At 44.4% G+C, this 16,674-nt stretch overlaps 1 protein-coding gene across 1 annotated transcript in view; it reads right to left on the reverse strand.

Annotated features, from left to right (window-relative positions):
• Positions 1 to 16,674, reverse strand: part of LOC145412391 (uncharacterized) — a 235,392-nt gene that overhangs the window by 36,083 nt on the left and 182,635 nt on the right. Inside the window, exons 13-14 of the mRNA XM_080282280.1 lie at positions 4,111 to 4,569; positions 2,978 to 4,071 (exon numbers count right to left, since the gene is read on the reverse strand). Coding sequence (XP_080138406.1) covers positions 2,978 to 4,071; positions 4,111 to 4,569 — 1,553 coding nt within the window. The remainder of the gene's footprint in view (positions 1 to 2,977; positions 4,072 to 4,110; positions 4,570 to 16,674) is intronic.

Below are 16,674 nucleotides of genomic sequence, written 5' to 3' on the forward strand. Positions count from 1 at the left end.
TTAGAAATTCCTTTGCACTGTATTTTCAAAGGATTTTTCCTTGAACAACCCAAATGTAAACTCATGAATTATCAATCGATGATGTGATCGGGATAGCCTTTTCAATAGCCCCTCTTTATGTTTTTTTAGCTACTGTCCTGGTTGCTGAGCTCCTTTATTTTCTTCTCTCTCATTTTCCAACATCTGTTTATAAATTCCTTTGTATTTTCAAGGCATTTTTCCTTGAACATCCGGAATGTAAACACAAGATTTATCAATGCCACAGTTTTCATCAAAGCACGAAACATTTACTCTCTATGGTTTTCATAATTAAAAATATTTATTTAAAATTATTATTACGTATTCCACAATAGGTTGGATGATGTCCATCCATCCATCCATCATCCAATCCTACATTGCCCCATGAGGAGCATACGAGCCCAGCGCTAGGCAGTTGGTCCCGACATTTATGATGAGAGAGACCAGCCTCACTCATCCCTAAGTGTCATTACATGAGCAATCAACCCCAACCATCCCTTGGATATAAACCTTCACAGGCTCAATCCGACTGAAGCGCAATAATTACCCACCAAACCATCAGGTGCCAAAATTTGGTTATATGGCTACCACCAAGTGCAGTAAATGGTTTCCTGGTGTACAGGAAACCATTTGGCTTGTCACTCAGTGTGGTCACCAACAGGCAGAAGGAAGAGGAAAGAATGAAGAAAAGAAAGACAGAAGAGGGAGTGTAGAGTCACCCATAGGCAGAAGGACAAGGAAAGAATGAAGGAAAGAAAGACAGAAGAGGATGGAAGGAAAGATGAATGGAGGAGAGGAAAGGGCAGACACCCGACAGCAGCACTACATCGAGTGAGTGGATGGTGAGCGCCCCCATCTACCACAAAGTTCAATGGTCAAACATGAAATATTCATTGTTGAGTCACCTAGTTGTCCACACTGTTTTGCACCTTGTCTGATGGGTGTGAATCAGTACCCCAAATGACACTGTTCACTCCACCTATGACTAAAACACATTAATCTAAGTCTAGAAACAGTTTATAAATCAATTTAAACAAAAAATCTACATCTAAAATATCATCAAAATTGTTTAAAAAGAATCACAACCCATCACAAGGCTGGGGGTAGGCATACAACAGATGAGGTGGGGTGATATTTCTACCTCCATCACTATTCCAGGGTATCGCATCAAGGGGTATCTTAAATCAGGGTTTGCCTGTATAGTATATATAGTACAGCAAGCTCGCCCCAATGCATGGGTTTCGTTCCTAACGTGGCGCGTTCGGCGCGAAACCACGTAAGTTTTAACTACTCCTTATTTTGCTCCCTAGATCTCCCAAACGTGGTCCCCCGCTGCCATCTGCCACTGGTAATCAATATGAAGCACCCCAAGTGGTCAGAAGGCCCATCCAATATCACAACCCACAAACACAGCACTGCACAGCAAAACTCCGACACCCAAACACCCAAACACAAGGCAACATTCCGATGCCGAAGCCAGTTGGCGTCGGAATGTCACCCCATGCCCACGCACCTGCACATCGAAGCCTTGCTGTGCAGCACTGTACTTGCAAGCCACAACACCAAATGAACCCTTCAACCACCCAAAGAGCCTCATATTGATCACCAATGGCAGACAACAGCAAAACACCATGCCTAGGGAGTCTAGGGAGCAAAATGGTTTCTGGACCATTCGCTGTCAAGCCAGTTCGCCGTCACAACAATAACAAGACAACATAGACTTTGATGGATCCCCCTGAAATATAGTTATTAAAGTATTGATTAATTAATAATAAGTATATTTATAAAAGTATTGATTAATTTATTTATAGAATGACGGGGAATTATACAGGGTGCGAATTGTCCTGATGGGGAATCGTTCATGTTTTGACGGGGAATTGACATGATGGCGAATTGTCTTGGAACCCACCGATCGTGTGTAATCTATAACTGGTTACAAGGCTTTATTTAATGCTTTAACTTTCTTTAAGTGCTTTAACTTACAGGTGCATACCAGAATAGTAAATATTTAACTTACAAATACAGTACTGTCGAAAAGCAGTACAGCAAATATTTAACAAACAAATAAAAAAGGTAATATTCTGACGCCTATCAGAAAATTGGTTATAAGACTTTATTTCTTGCTTGAACGTTATTTAATAATACTTTAACTTGCACATAAACTTACCAGAACAGTACTGTAAATATTTAACTTACAAATACAGCACTGAGGAAAAGCAGTACAGCGAATCACATCACGTGATCAAAACAAACCGTGCGTGCTGAGCTGATGTTCGAGGATTTGGCCTATCAAAGGCCTCTCTTGCGTAAATATCTAGTTTTCGTAATGGTTCTTTAATCTTACGTTATCTTATACATAACCCAGCACTAATCGTGTATAGTTGCGAGCGTGTTCGGCAAGAACGTGTTCCGGGCGAGTTTGCTGTATATACAGTACAGTAAATATACAGTATATATAATATATACAGTAAGACCTCACTATAACAGACTAAGCCATTCCGAATAACGCGAAATTCCGATAAAAGCGACATCCGGACTTCCCCCTGCTAACCTGGACTTTTTCTGATATATCAGACATTAGTCCAGATCTCATGAACAGTTTTTTAACTGTTTTCACTACCACTTCAGCACTGTACTGTGTTATAACTTCACTACATTAATCAAATGGTATAGTATATATAATAATACTGTACTGTACAGTGATATACATGTCTTTTATTTACCTTATTGTGGTGAACATACCTGAAGTGGTCAGGCAGTCTGGACTGCTTCTGGCTTTATCGGACTTTTTCCAATATATAGGAATTTAGTCCAGTAGCTCCTCAAGTCCGATAAAAGCGAATTCCGGTCTATTGAAGTCCGTTATATTGAGGTTTTACTGTATATAGTATACAGTTTATATATATGTATACAGTACAGTATTTATATATAAAATAAACAAATACAAAACTGTAAATACCTCTGGAGCATTGAGGGGAAGAAAGACGTCATTTTGTCCAACATATTCTTGAAGCGGCTTCACACTGTTTGTCTTAGAGGTTCTGGTGGCAGTTTGCCTTAGGAATATTTCCTCTATCTGGTGCTCACTAGGTATATCTGCAGCTGTCCTGTCTTTGTCACTTGTGCCCCAGGCTCCTTTGAGTTCATCGGGCCAATGTTTCCTTGACACTTGAGCACTAAGATCCACTCTAAATTTATCAAGCAGTATGTCTGGCAATGTCTTATCTATGTCAATGCTATCTAAAGTAAAAGTGTTTCCTCTCCACTTAATAGTAGGCTTGTGAAGATCGTGAAGGTCTGCTCTGTATGTGAAGGTGGTGTTGCCAGTCTGTACAATGACAGAAACTGGTGGACATTCATCTTCTGACACTAATGCTACACTACTCATGCTGGCACATCCTGGGATCCAAGACAACCATGAAAATGGGAGTAACTTGCATAGCAAACCAGATTCTATAACAGCTTTGTAAAGGACCTCAAGTATATCAAACAAAATGTTGTTAATACCGAGTACTGTCTCCTGACAGACAGTACATGATGATGCTTCAAGTTGACTAGTCCGTACTGGCACCTTCCTCACATCATTATCATCCAGGTTCGCTATAGCAACATACTGAGAACACTCACTCTGCAATGAGCAACTGAACAAGTCATGCAAAGCAGGAGCCAAGAAAGGACATACAGCAGGAGGCAAATCTTTAAGTATAGCAGGAAACTGTCTCTCTAAGTCACACTTAACAAAACTGAAGTAAGACTCCTCCTCAGACTCTCCAGTTATAGGAGCAAAGATGGTATGAGATTTTTTATCATCACCAGCTGGGACATTTTCTAACAAAGAATAATGCTTCCCTTTCCACTTTATCTTTCCTGAAGTGATTTTATCATCTTCAAATATGTAGGTGAAGTTGTACCCCGGTGTTTTCAAGATTATTCTTTTCGGTGGACAGTCCTCATTTCTTTGGGCTCCAGAGGTCGGACAATGTAGAATTGGGTGTAGAAACTGGGGAATTCCTTGACAGGCAACAGGGTTTTTCAAAGAACCTCTTATGTCTCCTGAGGCATCTCCTAAACCTTGAGGATGCCTCTGAATGCCTACTGGAATATCTGACCTGTACATACCATCATCAGAAATAATAGTATAGCTCCCAAAGAAACAAGACTCTGCTACATTCTCCACTGAAGCAGATTCAGGCAAAACATTCATCAGATTTCCTGAGACCACATCTATGTGTAGGTCGTAGGATGAACATTCATCACTGCACTGAAACAGCTGGTGATACACTGGAGCCAAGAATGGACAGATTTCTTGTGCCAAGTTAGCAAAAACGTCAAGTGTGCTGGCAGAGGTTAGTGTACAAGAACAATCATCAGGGTTATCTGAAGAAGAGGTTACTGGTTTGCTACTGTCATCATCCAAGTTGGAAGCAATATCAGTTCCCGATGACTGATCTGCAGAATGTAAGTATGAAAAGGTAGAACTGCCAGGAGACACTGTGGTCGGCTGAGACAAGGCAGCTGACAATGCTGTGCTTTCAAGCGATGATGACAACTCTGTAAAGAAAGATAAGAGAAAATTATACTTCATTCAGGAATAATTTATGATGACTCTATACAACTAGCAACAACTCTGATCAGCAGTAATCATGTAATGAGGTGTGGCCAGTGCCACAGACAAAAGCGTAAGTGAGGTTAGCAAAAAAAAAAAAAAAAAAAAAAAAAAAAAAAAAAAAAAGAGAGAGAGAGACCTGGGTGGTAAAGGAAGAGGATATTCATAGGCTCAAATACAGAGAAATGTCAATGATTAAATGGATGTGTAGTGCATCGCTGAATACCATCACTTTACTCTTCCCTACATTCACTTTTAGATTCCGTTTCCTGCACACTCTCCCAAACGCATCCACCAAGCCTTGCAGCTCCCCTTCGTCTTCACTCAACAACACATTATCATCTGCAAACAACAGTACAGGGAGTTTCCAAACACTATCCTCTCTCACCAGGGCCACTCCAACATCCACTACCCTACATTGTACCTCTTTTATTACCCCATCCATGAACAGATTGAACAACCAGGGAGACATGACACATCCCTGTTTCAACCCAACCTCCAAAGAGAAAAATTCACTTAGTTCACCATCCACACGCACTGCAGCCTTAGCACCATCATACATACTCTTCAAAGCATTCAACAACTTCCCATCTACTCCATATATTCTTAATACTTTCCACAATTCTTGTCTATCCACCCTGTCATATGCTTTCTCCAAATCCATGAAAGCCGCATACAACTTCTTTTCCTTCTCTAGAAACTTTTCCACTAAAGATCTAAGAATGAATATCTGATCTACACAACCACTTCCCTTCCTAAAGCCTCCCTGTTCTTCTCCAACTAATTCCTCTGTTCTTTCTCTAACTCTGTAAATAAGTATCCTACCATACACTTTTCCTATTATACTAAGAAGACGAATGCCCCTATGATTACCACACACTTCTTTTTCCCCTTTTCCTTTGTACAAGGGAATAATTATACCTGACTTCCAATCCTCCGGGACTCTACCTTCCTCCCAGGCCAATCTGCACATCTTCCACATCCATTCTACTATTATCTCTCCCCCATGCTTCAGCATTTCACCACACACTCCATCAATTCCTGGGGCTTTCCCCGATTTAACTTTCTTCATTGCTTCCACAACTTCTATCCTACTGATTTCTTCCTGTCTTCTCACCTCCCTCCTTCTCCCAGCCATTCCCCAGCCACTTATACTCGCATTACTTCCATCCTCTATGTTCAACAATTCCTTAAAGTGTTCTCTCCATCTGCTCACTTTTTCTCCCTTCTCCACTAGTAATCTACCATTTTTATCTTTCACTCCCCTGCTAACTTCACTTCCACCCTGTCTTACTCTTTTCACCTCTTTCCAGAACATTTTCTTACAGTCCCTCCACTTTACACTCAAATTCCTTCCAAATTCCTCATCCACTCTCTTCTTACTCTCTCTTACTATTCTTTTCACCTCTCTCTTTCTTTCTACATATAACTCTCTCTTCCGCCTCTCAACTTCTTCCACGCCCCTATTTCTCATCCATTCATTGTATGCTTTCTTCTTTTGTGCCACAGACTGTCTCACCTCTTCAGTCCACCGCGCTGTTCCTTGCACCCCCCTCCATCTTCTCTTCCTTCCACACACCACATCACATGCTGCACATATTTCTTCTGTAAATATCCTACACACACGTTCCACATCTCACATCTGCTCCAATTCATATTTGCCCAATCGTTCCTCCACTTCTCTCTTATACTCTGCCTTTTTCTCATCCTCTTGTAACCTTTCCACTCTCCTTGCAACTACTCCTTCCTCTCGTCTTTCCCTTCTTCTATTCCTCCATCTTACTTGAATCCTAATTCTGGCGACCACCAAGTAGTGGTCAGAAAGTCCACTCCCCCAACCTCTATAAGCTTTTGCATCCATTACACATCTTCACATCCTTTCATCCACACACACATAATCAATCATTGCCTTCCTTTCATTCAGTTCACCACCCACCCTTCTCATCACTCGCCATGTATACCTGTGGATCATTTTATGCCTGAAGAGGGTATTGGCTATCACCAGCCCCCTCCCAGCACAAATGTCCACTAATGCACTCCCATTCTCATCTATCTCAGCAGGCACACCCCACTCACCAACTAATCCATCCACCTTCACATTACCAACTTTACCATTCATATCACCGATCAAAAACACTCTCTCATTCCTTCCAAACTTTTCCATGCACACTTCTACATTTGTCCAGAACTCTTCTTTCACTCTTCTAGCACGATCTTGCGTTGGCGCATACACACACACAATCGCCCACATTTGTATTCCAACTTTCAACTTTACCCACACAATCCTTGACCCAACTGATCCATACTGTCTTATGCTCTTCTTCCATCTTTTACTCACAACTATACATACTCCTTCCTTTGCCCTCTCATTCTCACCTACTCTTGCACATATACCCCATCCATACTCCCATTCTCTCACACATTCTCCTCACCATTTTGTTTCAGCTATTCCACATACATCCACTTTCGCACCCTCAAGCACCTGGACAATCTCTCTCTCTTTCACCTCATCATTCGCTCCTCTTACATTCCACGTACCCATTACCAAGTCCTTTGTTCGGTCCAGGGTCGACATCGTTTGGTCAGTCCTTGTCCGAGGCTTCTTGTTTGTTTTTTTAGTTAGTTGTTTTCCGGGGAGAGGCACTAACCCTCTGCCAACCCTTTTAGTCGCCTTTTACGACAAGCAGGGATACTGGGGGAGTGTGCTTAAAAAAAAGCCCTACCCCCAGGGGGGTATATATATATATATATATATATATATATATATATATATATACACACACACACACACACACACACCTAACCCCCACTATTCGACAGGGATGCGTTCCATAAAAAGTGGTTGAATAACGAATTGGCTGAATAACGAACCAAATTTTCCCATAAGATTGTTAAGAAATAGGAGGGTTAGGTTCCTGACCACCTTCGTCACTCAAAAAATATTTAATGAAGACATAAAAAATACTGGTATATATGAACAAACGTGACACAGGGATTCGAGGTGTTTTCCTATTGACCTACATTCTCAAGGAAAATTATTTTAGTATTACAGTGGGCTCGCACAGTGGGCGTCACCGCAGTGCGCTATTTGCCTTGTGCACGAGTGACCAAAAATCATAACCAAAAACCCTTTAATGCGCGAGTTTACTGCACAGAACACGAAGCAGAGGCAAGGAGTGGCTCAAAAATGCAATTTTCTACTAGTGTGCGACCACCCCTCACAAAGCGCGTCACGTGTCGTCATGTTGATGCGCAGAAATTCCCGGGCATTCTACTGCGCAGCTTGGGGTACAAGGAAGCGGGCGCGCCATAACAGTCCCAGCTCGTGCACTGTGCGGATCCGCTCTCTACAGCTAACCTGTCATGTACAACGTGTGGTGTTTTTTGTGCTGCCTGTACTTTGCTGCACCATGGCTCTAACCCCAAGAGTAAAGAAACTTCTGACGCACGCCACCAAGTTAAAGATAATTAAGATGAAGGAGGAGTGTCAAGGAAACACGGCTATCGGGAGAACCCTGGGACTGGCTGGATCTACAGTGAGAACTGTGTGGAAGAACCGTGAAGCCATAAAGGCCGAAGTGAAGATGTACGGTGCCTCTGATCTAGACGGCCGTTCGCGGGTGGGAAATCGTGCTAGGATATTAATGAAGCGCTATCTTGCCACCTTCATAATGCGGAAAGAAAAGGAAGGTGTTCCACTCAGTGGAAGATTTATTCGGAACCAAGCTCAGCTCTTTTACAAGGCTGCATCTCGAAGGTTAAAAGTGGAAAAACCGTTCAGGGCATCGGTTGGATGGCTGGACCGTTTTCTCAAGCGCAAGGAACTCCGTTACGTGAAATTGTCTGGTGAACGTGCCTCTGCCGATGAGCCGGCCGCAAGAGACTATCCTGCAATATTTAAAACGATTACTGAAGAGGGACAGTACACCAAGGACCAGATCTACAACATCGATGAAACGTCCTTATATTACAAGGCCATGACAAAATCAACTTACATTGCTAAAAGACAGAAACAAGCCCCTGGTCACAAGCTCCAAAAGTATAAGATGACGGTAATGTTCGCTGTAAACCTGTCTGGGAGCCACGAGATGAGGCCAGGTGTTGTACGCACAGCTTCACATCCAAGGTGCTACAAAAACCTCACGAACATAGATGCAAGTGGCGTGTATTGGCACAAGTCTGTAAATGGTTGGATGACCAGGAACATTATGGCAGACTGGTTAACAAGGCGGTGTGTCCCTGATGCAAGAGCCAAGTGTCGGGAACTGGGCATTCCATTTAAGATGCTCCTTGTGCTTGATAAAGCACCGTCACCCTCCATACCTGGAAGATCTTCACAAGGCTTGTCGTGTTGTGTTTCTGCCGCCCCGCACAACGTCACTAATGCAGCCACTCGATCAAGAACTAATCGCCACAGTGAAGCATTTCTACCATAAGGAAGTGTACGACTACCTATGCAGGAAGACTGACACACAAGAGGAGCTTCATGCCCTTACAAGAAGATCACGACGAAGACCTTGATGAGGCATCTGCTCCCGTTTCATCTCCACCAGCACCTCTATCCCAACCTACCACAGATGCCATGACTGTTGAGGCATTTTGGCGTAACTTTACGGTGAAGGACGCAGTTGAATTTCTCCTTCAAGCCTGGCACCAGATTACACCTGCAACGGTGAACCATGCGTGGCGAATGCTCATGCCTCACCTGTGCATCACCCAGGAGATGGCCATTCAACCACTGGCCGATGCTGAGGCAGCAACATTGACAGCAGCACAAGCTGTACCAGGCTTTGAGGACGTTACATTGGCGGACATACAAGAAGTGCACACTGCTACTGAGGAACAGCCTCCCGAGGAAGTGTTGCAACGGATAGACGAGGCAGAGCCCGATGCCAGACAGAGTCAAGTTAAGTAGCCTAGTGTGATGGAAGGCAGGACTGAGCTGTGTATGTCAAACATCAGCAAGATCCTTGCTGCCGTGGATAAGCTCAAAGAAGAGGTGAAGGCACAGGAAGTGAGCAGCCTAAGAACGGAGGAACTTCTGGTTGGTATCGACAAACTCTTCTGTTTCTACACAGACAGGCACAGGGAAGAAATAAACAGAAGACAGACGCTCATAACAAGCTACACACAGCGGGCTCAAGTTGGTGAAATAGCGGAACCATCGACATCGTCTGCTCCTGATCCTGTTGAGGATGAAGAGGATGCAATGTCAGAAGTGTCAGCATTGGACTTTGAAGGGTTTATGGCCGAAGTGAGTGACTTGGATGCTCCTGGGGAAGGTGATCAAGAGGAGTCTGCAGAGGGAAGTGTTGGTGCGGTGGGAGGTGCGGTGGGGAGTGCGGCACTGTAAGTGTTGCCGCGCCTCGGAACCCCTGTTATTTTAGGTCATCAGGCCTGTTGCCTACTGTTGTTAGGGTGACTACCCATATTTTTGTTATTGTAGCTATAGCTTTAGTACAATGTCTGAAACATATGACCTTTATTATGTCTTTAAGGGCCAAAAAATGTCCAGGTATGAGGGGGTACCACCCATATGTAATTATTCCCATAAGATTACGTATTCCTAGTACGCGAATTCCCAGTGCGCGAGCTCGTGCACCGCCCAATCTCTCACGCACTATGCGAGCCCACTGTACTTAAATCTCTGATGACTTACATTTGATTTTTTATCAAAAAAATACTGAACAAACAAAATATACCTACTTAGCAATATTTAAGAGAGCCACCAGAATGCCTTCAATAGCGAGTTTATAGACGACCCCGCTGACTGGACATGACATCACCACACCAAACAAACTCAAATGTATTCAGTTTAAAACCATATACAGCAGTGGATGCCTAACTGGAAGCACTGAAATCTAACTTGGGGGCTTCGACCCCAGGACCCCCCAATGATTATAACCTACCTAACCTAGTGCAAACGAAGATGTGAATTCCATAAAACTTGCGCCAAAACAGTATCATGCGTCAAGAACGTTTATTAATCATTGACGCAATCATTACTAGGGTTGCCATTTGGTATTTTTCGTTACCAAATGTGGGCGAATTTGGTAGTGAATCAGCATGATCCATTACCAAACAGATTTTTCACATGTATGAAGATATAGAGGACGGAGACGGTGGATTGTTTTGTCTCTTTGATTAATCTGCTAACCAGCTTAGCGTGAAAATAATCAACATGCTGCTAATTATAAGGAGAGTGCTTATTTCCATTTGCATATATAATTAGTGGAGAATAAATGCTTGCTTTAAGAATTTGCTAATGAAAAGTCACATCTGGTGATGAAAGTTGAGGAGTTTGGTAATGTGGCCAAGCTCAGATCTGGCAATCCCGACTGTCATCCGACCATGCAATGGCGAAACACTCACTCAGGTTGGTTAGCACATATCTGTGCTTGACAGGGGTAATAGTAAGGGTCTTGGGTGGAGCCAAAAAGAAATGCAGATGGATGAAGAGGCAACTGATCAGCAAGGCAGCTGAAGACAGGCAGCTCAGCCAGTCTGTCCAGTGGCAGGTGGTCTGAATTGTCGAAATGGCAGGGATAATCGTATCAAACAACGAAAAAGGGTATAGATTTATAATAAATGTTGAAACAATGAATTGTCAAATAATCGAAAAACGAGGGTTTGGTGTGTGTGTGTGTAATTCACCGGGTCGGTCAGGATCACTTGATGGTGTGTGTGTGTGTGTGTGTGTGTGTGTGTGTGTGTGTGTGTGTGTGTGTGTGTGTGTGTGTGTGTGTGTGTGTGTGTGTGTGCGTGTGTCAAATAATCGAAAAACGAGGGTTTGGTGTGTGTGTGTGTGTAATTCACCGGGTCGGTCAGGATCACTTGATGGTGTGTGTGTGTGTGTGTGTGTGTGTGTGTGTGTGTGTATATATACATAATATGTACAGAGAGAGAGAGAGAGAGAGAGAGAGAGAGAGAGGTGAAGTCAGTAAACGTACAGTGAGGTTGGATGATGAGGAAATGGAAAATGTGAGTACATTTAAGTACTTGGGTAGTGTGATGAGTAAGGATGGAAGTTTGGAGGATGAAGTGCTTGAAAGGGTACAACAAGGAAGAAAGGTTGCTGGTTCCTTGAAGACAGTGATAAGAAGCAGGGAAGTGAGCATGGATGTGAAAAAGTTATTACATGACAGTATTGTGATACCAACTCTAATGTATGGAAGTGAAGCTTGGATGTTGCTGGAGGGACACAAGTCAAGAGTGGGAGCAGTGGAAATGAGTTATCTGAGAAAAGCCTGTGGAGTCACATGGAGAGACAGACTGACAAATGAGGATGTGAAAAAGCATTGTGGTGTGGAAGTGGATGTGATAGGAAGCATTAGATGGAACACACTGAAGTGGTTTGGTCATGGGGATAGGATGGAGAGTGAGAGACTGACAAGAGTGTGAGTGAGGTGGAGGGGGAGAGAGGGAGGGGATGGCCAAGGATGAGATGGAGGGATGGAGTGGAGAGGTATATGAGAGAGGGGGGGTGTGAATTGAGAGCAGGGCAGTGAAATGGTGGGAGACAGGGTGACGTGGAGGCAATTTGTTTGTGGCCACCCCATATAAGGGATTAAGGTGTCTGGTAATAGACAGATAGACAGACATATATATATATAGCATATATATATATATATATATATATATATATATATAGTGGAGTCACCTAATCCACAGCAACTAGAGACTGGTACCTACCCGCACTTCATGAAATCCAAGGTTTACAAAGTTAAGAACCAATGAGAAAAAAGAATACAGTGTCCTTGCACAGTGAACATTATTGTAAGAATAAGGTGAATGCAGGGAAAAGTAAAGTCAGGGTCTTTGAAAGAAGTGAAGTCAATGAATGTACAGTGAGACTGGATGAGGAGGAAATGGAGAATGTGAGTGTATTTAAGTACTTGGGTAGTGTGATGAATAAGGAGGTAAGTTTAGTGGGTGAAGTGCTTGAAAGGGTACAGCAGGGAAGAAAGGTTGCTGGTTCTTTGAATGCAATGATAAAGAACATGGAAGTGAGCATGGAAGTAAAAAAAAAAAAGCTGCTGCACAACAACAATGTGATACCAACTCTAACGTATGGAAGTGATGCTTGGACCTTGTTGGATGAACACAAATCAAGAGTGAAGGCATTGGAAATCAGTTAGTTGAGGAGCATGTGGAGTCACATGGAGAGACAGACTGACAAATGAGGATGTCAAGGAGCACTGTGATGTGGATGTGATAGAAAGCATTAGGAGAAATACATGTTTGGACATGAGGAGAAGATGGAGAGCGAGAGACTAAAGAGGAAAGTGTATGCAAGTGAGGTGGAGGGGGGGAGAAGGAAGAGGAGGCCAAGGATGAGATGGAAGGATTGAGTGGAGAGGTATATGAGAGAGGGGAGTGTGAGCTGGGAGCAAGTCAGTGACGTGGCATTAGACAGAGCGAGATGGAGGCAATTTGTTTGTGGCCACCTCTTACAGGATTCAGGCATCTGGCAACAGATAGACAGTTAATGTAAGATCATTACTTCCCACTGTCTTAAAGTGCTATGTATCATCAACACAGAAGTGACTCAATCCTCAATTAACACGGCACTGAGTAATGTGGTTTTGAAGTTATGCAGTCACCAACTCTGCAACAAAGCTTGAGCAACACAGGGCTTGTTTCAAAGTTATGTGGTTCATTCCCATGCAGTGACATCACGCGGATGGCTCACTGCAACTGGCTACCCCACCCCGTCACCAACTCTGCAACAAAGCTTGAGCAACACAGGGCTTGTTTCAAAGTTACGTGGTTCATTCCCATGCATTGACATCACGCGGATGGCTCACTGCAACTGGCTACCCCACTCAACTCCCGTCAGAGTGGAGTTAAATCTACACCAACATGTTTAGTGCCAGGGTCAATGCCCACCAACAGCAGCCCACCACCCAATTTCTTCAGGTCAGGTGGCAGGAACCTCCACAATGGTAAGCACCCTCCACCTCCAATGACTCTGATCTTGACGATATCTCTGCACCTGATAACGAGGTCAAATCTATCATCTCAGCTCTGGACTTCAAAGGATTCAACTTGGATGATGAAGGTGGGAGTGCAGGAGCAGCAACACCTCGGCAGTGACAACAATATCAGTGGTGGAGGGTGGGGGGAGAGTGCCTGGGAGATATGCAACATCATCATTCTGGTAAGCACACTAACTCTGGTTACTGTTATGTTTATGCTATGTTCTTTTATTGTCAAATGTTATGTTGTTACAGTGATTACATGAGGATGAGTGTCAGTCAAGGTCATTTATGTGGGGTAGGTGGGCAGAAGAGGTAAATGTGAGACTTTTGGAAAGTGGCCAGATGAGTCGTGCAAGTATACATGTACTGTAAACATATTAAGTAATCAGTTTTAAATACAGTATTCTGGTCCAAGTCCGGGCTATATTTACTTCGTTAATCAAGGTTTGAGTGTACAGTAATCCCCGTAATAACCGGACGCCCAATTTCTGGACATCCCCAATTACCGGACATTTTCTTCTCGGAATCCAATATTCCCAAAATAGGCCAAAAACCGCAAAAAATTCGAAAAAAATCCAACTTTTTCCCGCCCGTAATTTGAAGTTGGCGTGCGTGGCGCAGGCCAGCTGTGTTTTGGTGCGTCGTTCCGCTGATGTCCACTAGAGCACCCCTGCATCCTCCCCACTTACCGCCCGTCTCTCGTTGTGTGTGCACGCTTGTCGTCATGGCCGCCCACGTGCTCGCTTTTGTGGTGGTGCCTTACCTGCTGCTCTTGTGCCTCTTCTTCGTGTGTGTGATGATGGGCCTGCCACCTGGGAAGAGGAAGAGAGTGGTTTTGACTCTGGAGAAGAAGAGGGAGACATTGGACAAGGTGGATGTGGGATGGTCTTCCTCACGCATCCTTCGTGAATTCAACCTGCCCCGATCTACTTTGTTTGATATCAAGAGATCCCGCGACAAACTCATGCAGTACACGGCTGACTTCTCATCGAAAAGCAAACGCAACGTGGAAAGGAAGGTTATGTTTACTCCCAAGTATGCAGAAGTCGACCGCTCCACGTTGATTTGGCATCGACAACAACGTGCTGCTGGTGTGATGGTGCGTGGTACGAAGCTGAAGGCTGCTGGTGAGAAGTTCGCAAGGCTTCACGACACCCTAGACTTCAAGGCATCCGAAGGTTGGCTTTTCGCGTTCAAGTTATGACATGGCCTTACCAACCGTAAGTCTCATGGCGAAGCTTTGGACACCAACGAGGATGGAGTTGACGACTTTCGGGACAAGGTGAAGGGCATGATTGACAGGGAGGGCCTCACTCTCAGTCAAGTCTACAGCGCTGATGAAACTGGCTTATTCTGTCGATCTTTGCCTACGAACACTCTAGCTGAGGAGACAGAGAAGAGTGTACCTGGCCGGAAGATCTGCAAGCAACGGATATCTGCTTTGTGTTGTGCCAATGATAACGGCATGCACCGGCTCAAGCCCGTTATTGTTGGCCGTGCAAAGCAGCCTCGTTGTCTTCGTGGGGTGATGGATGTCCTTCCTGTCATCTGGTACCATTCCTTGAAGGCATGGTTCACAGTCCAAATCTTCAAAGACTGGTTCCACCGCCATTTCGTCAAGGAGGTCATCCATTACCAGATGGAGAAATTGGGAATCCCACGCGACCAGGTAAAGGCCCTCCTTCTCCTTGACAAGGCACCTGCCCACCCGTGCAACAAGGACTTGGTGGCTGAGAATGGGCGCATTAGGTGCATGTTTCTGCCACCTAATACTATTGCTCTCATCCAACCAATGGACCAAGGAGTGATCATGGCAACGAAGAGGCTGTACCGACGGAAGTTCCTGGACGAGGTGATTGTTGTTCTCAAGGACGAGTACGAACGCAGGGAGGGACGGGACACACGAGGCCAGCGAACTTTGGAAAACCTTCGCCGCTACAACATCAAGTCTGCCATCTACAACTGGGCCAGTGCATGGAAGGAAGTCCCTGTCAAGACTCTAGAAAATGGTTGGTCTCACCTGCTTCTCGAAACGGATGTGGTGCACGATTTCCTAGGTTTTGACATGGATGACTTCCATGCACATCTACGTGCACATGGGGATGATGTTGATGTGGACGAAGTGCATGAGTGGTTGGGTGACGACGAGGGCGATCCTGGGTATCAGACATTGTCTGATATCGAGATCGCATCTTCAGTTGCAGGTGTCAGTACCCAGCTTGAAGATTCCGACGAGGACAGCGACGATGATGCGGACTCCTGTCAGCGTGACACTACTCCAGCCATCCTCAAGCTAAGCAAACTCCGGGAACACCTAGAGTTCATTCTGGACTACCTGGAGCACCCGGACTACAACAGGGAGATAGGGCCCTTGGGACTTGTGGAGGAAGAGCGCGCTTTCAGGCAGCGCATCATTAATCGTCAAAATCATCGTTCCTTGCATCAATCAACCATTGACAGCTTTTTCAGGCCCGTGGCCCCTGCTATGCCCAGCCCTGGCTCCACTCCATTGCCTCCCCAAGACAGGCCCTCATCCTCCGAGCCACAGCCCAGCACATCAGGCATGGTGGAGTCATCACTGGACATGAGTTTGCACCTCTCTTCAGAGTCGTCTGCAGTGGGTACGCCATCACCACGACCCAGCGACGCACCCCTAGGTCACCTGCATGAGCTACTCTCAGACTATGACAGTGATTAGACGCCTAGAACTTCTCCACTAGACCACACAGGAATTTACAGTGTTGTGTAGTGAAAAAAAAACAGTGCATAGTGTTAAGGAATTTGAGTTCTGAGTGAAAAGACATAGATTTAATTGACTTTCAATGTAACGTAAGTTAACTAGAGTGTGTTATGTTTAGAAAATGGTTTTATGGGTGGAAAGACTTTAAGTGCAGAGTGCAACACTTATCTCATTAAGGTACAATGGAGTGTAAGTAAGACAAGAGTGCACAGTGTTAAGAGAATGGAATTCTGAGTGCAAATTACTATGTTCAGTGCAAGACTTCATGAACAGTGTACTGCAAGTGCTTCAGGAACTCCTTCTTACTGTCAGAGTCTGAGAGGAGGCGG

Source organism: Coenobita brevimanus, chromosome 93 (genome assembly GCF_032717465.1).
Source record: "Coenobita brevimanus isolate Jiangsu-jjx chromosome 93, ASM3271746v2, whole genome shotgun sequence".
NCBI classification, from domain to species: Eukaryota; Metazoa; Arthropoda; class Malacostraca; order Decapoda; family Coenobitidae; genus Coenobita; species Coenobita brevimanus.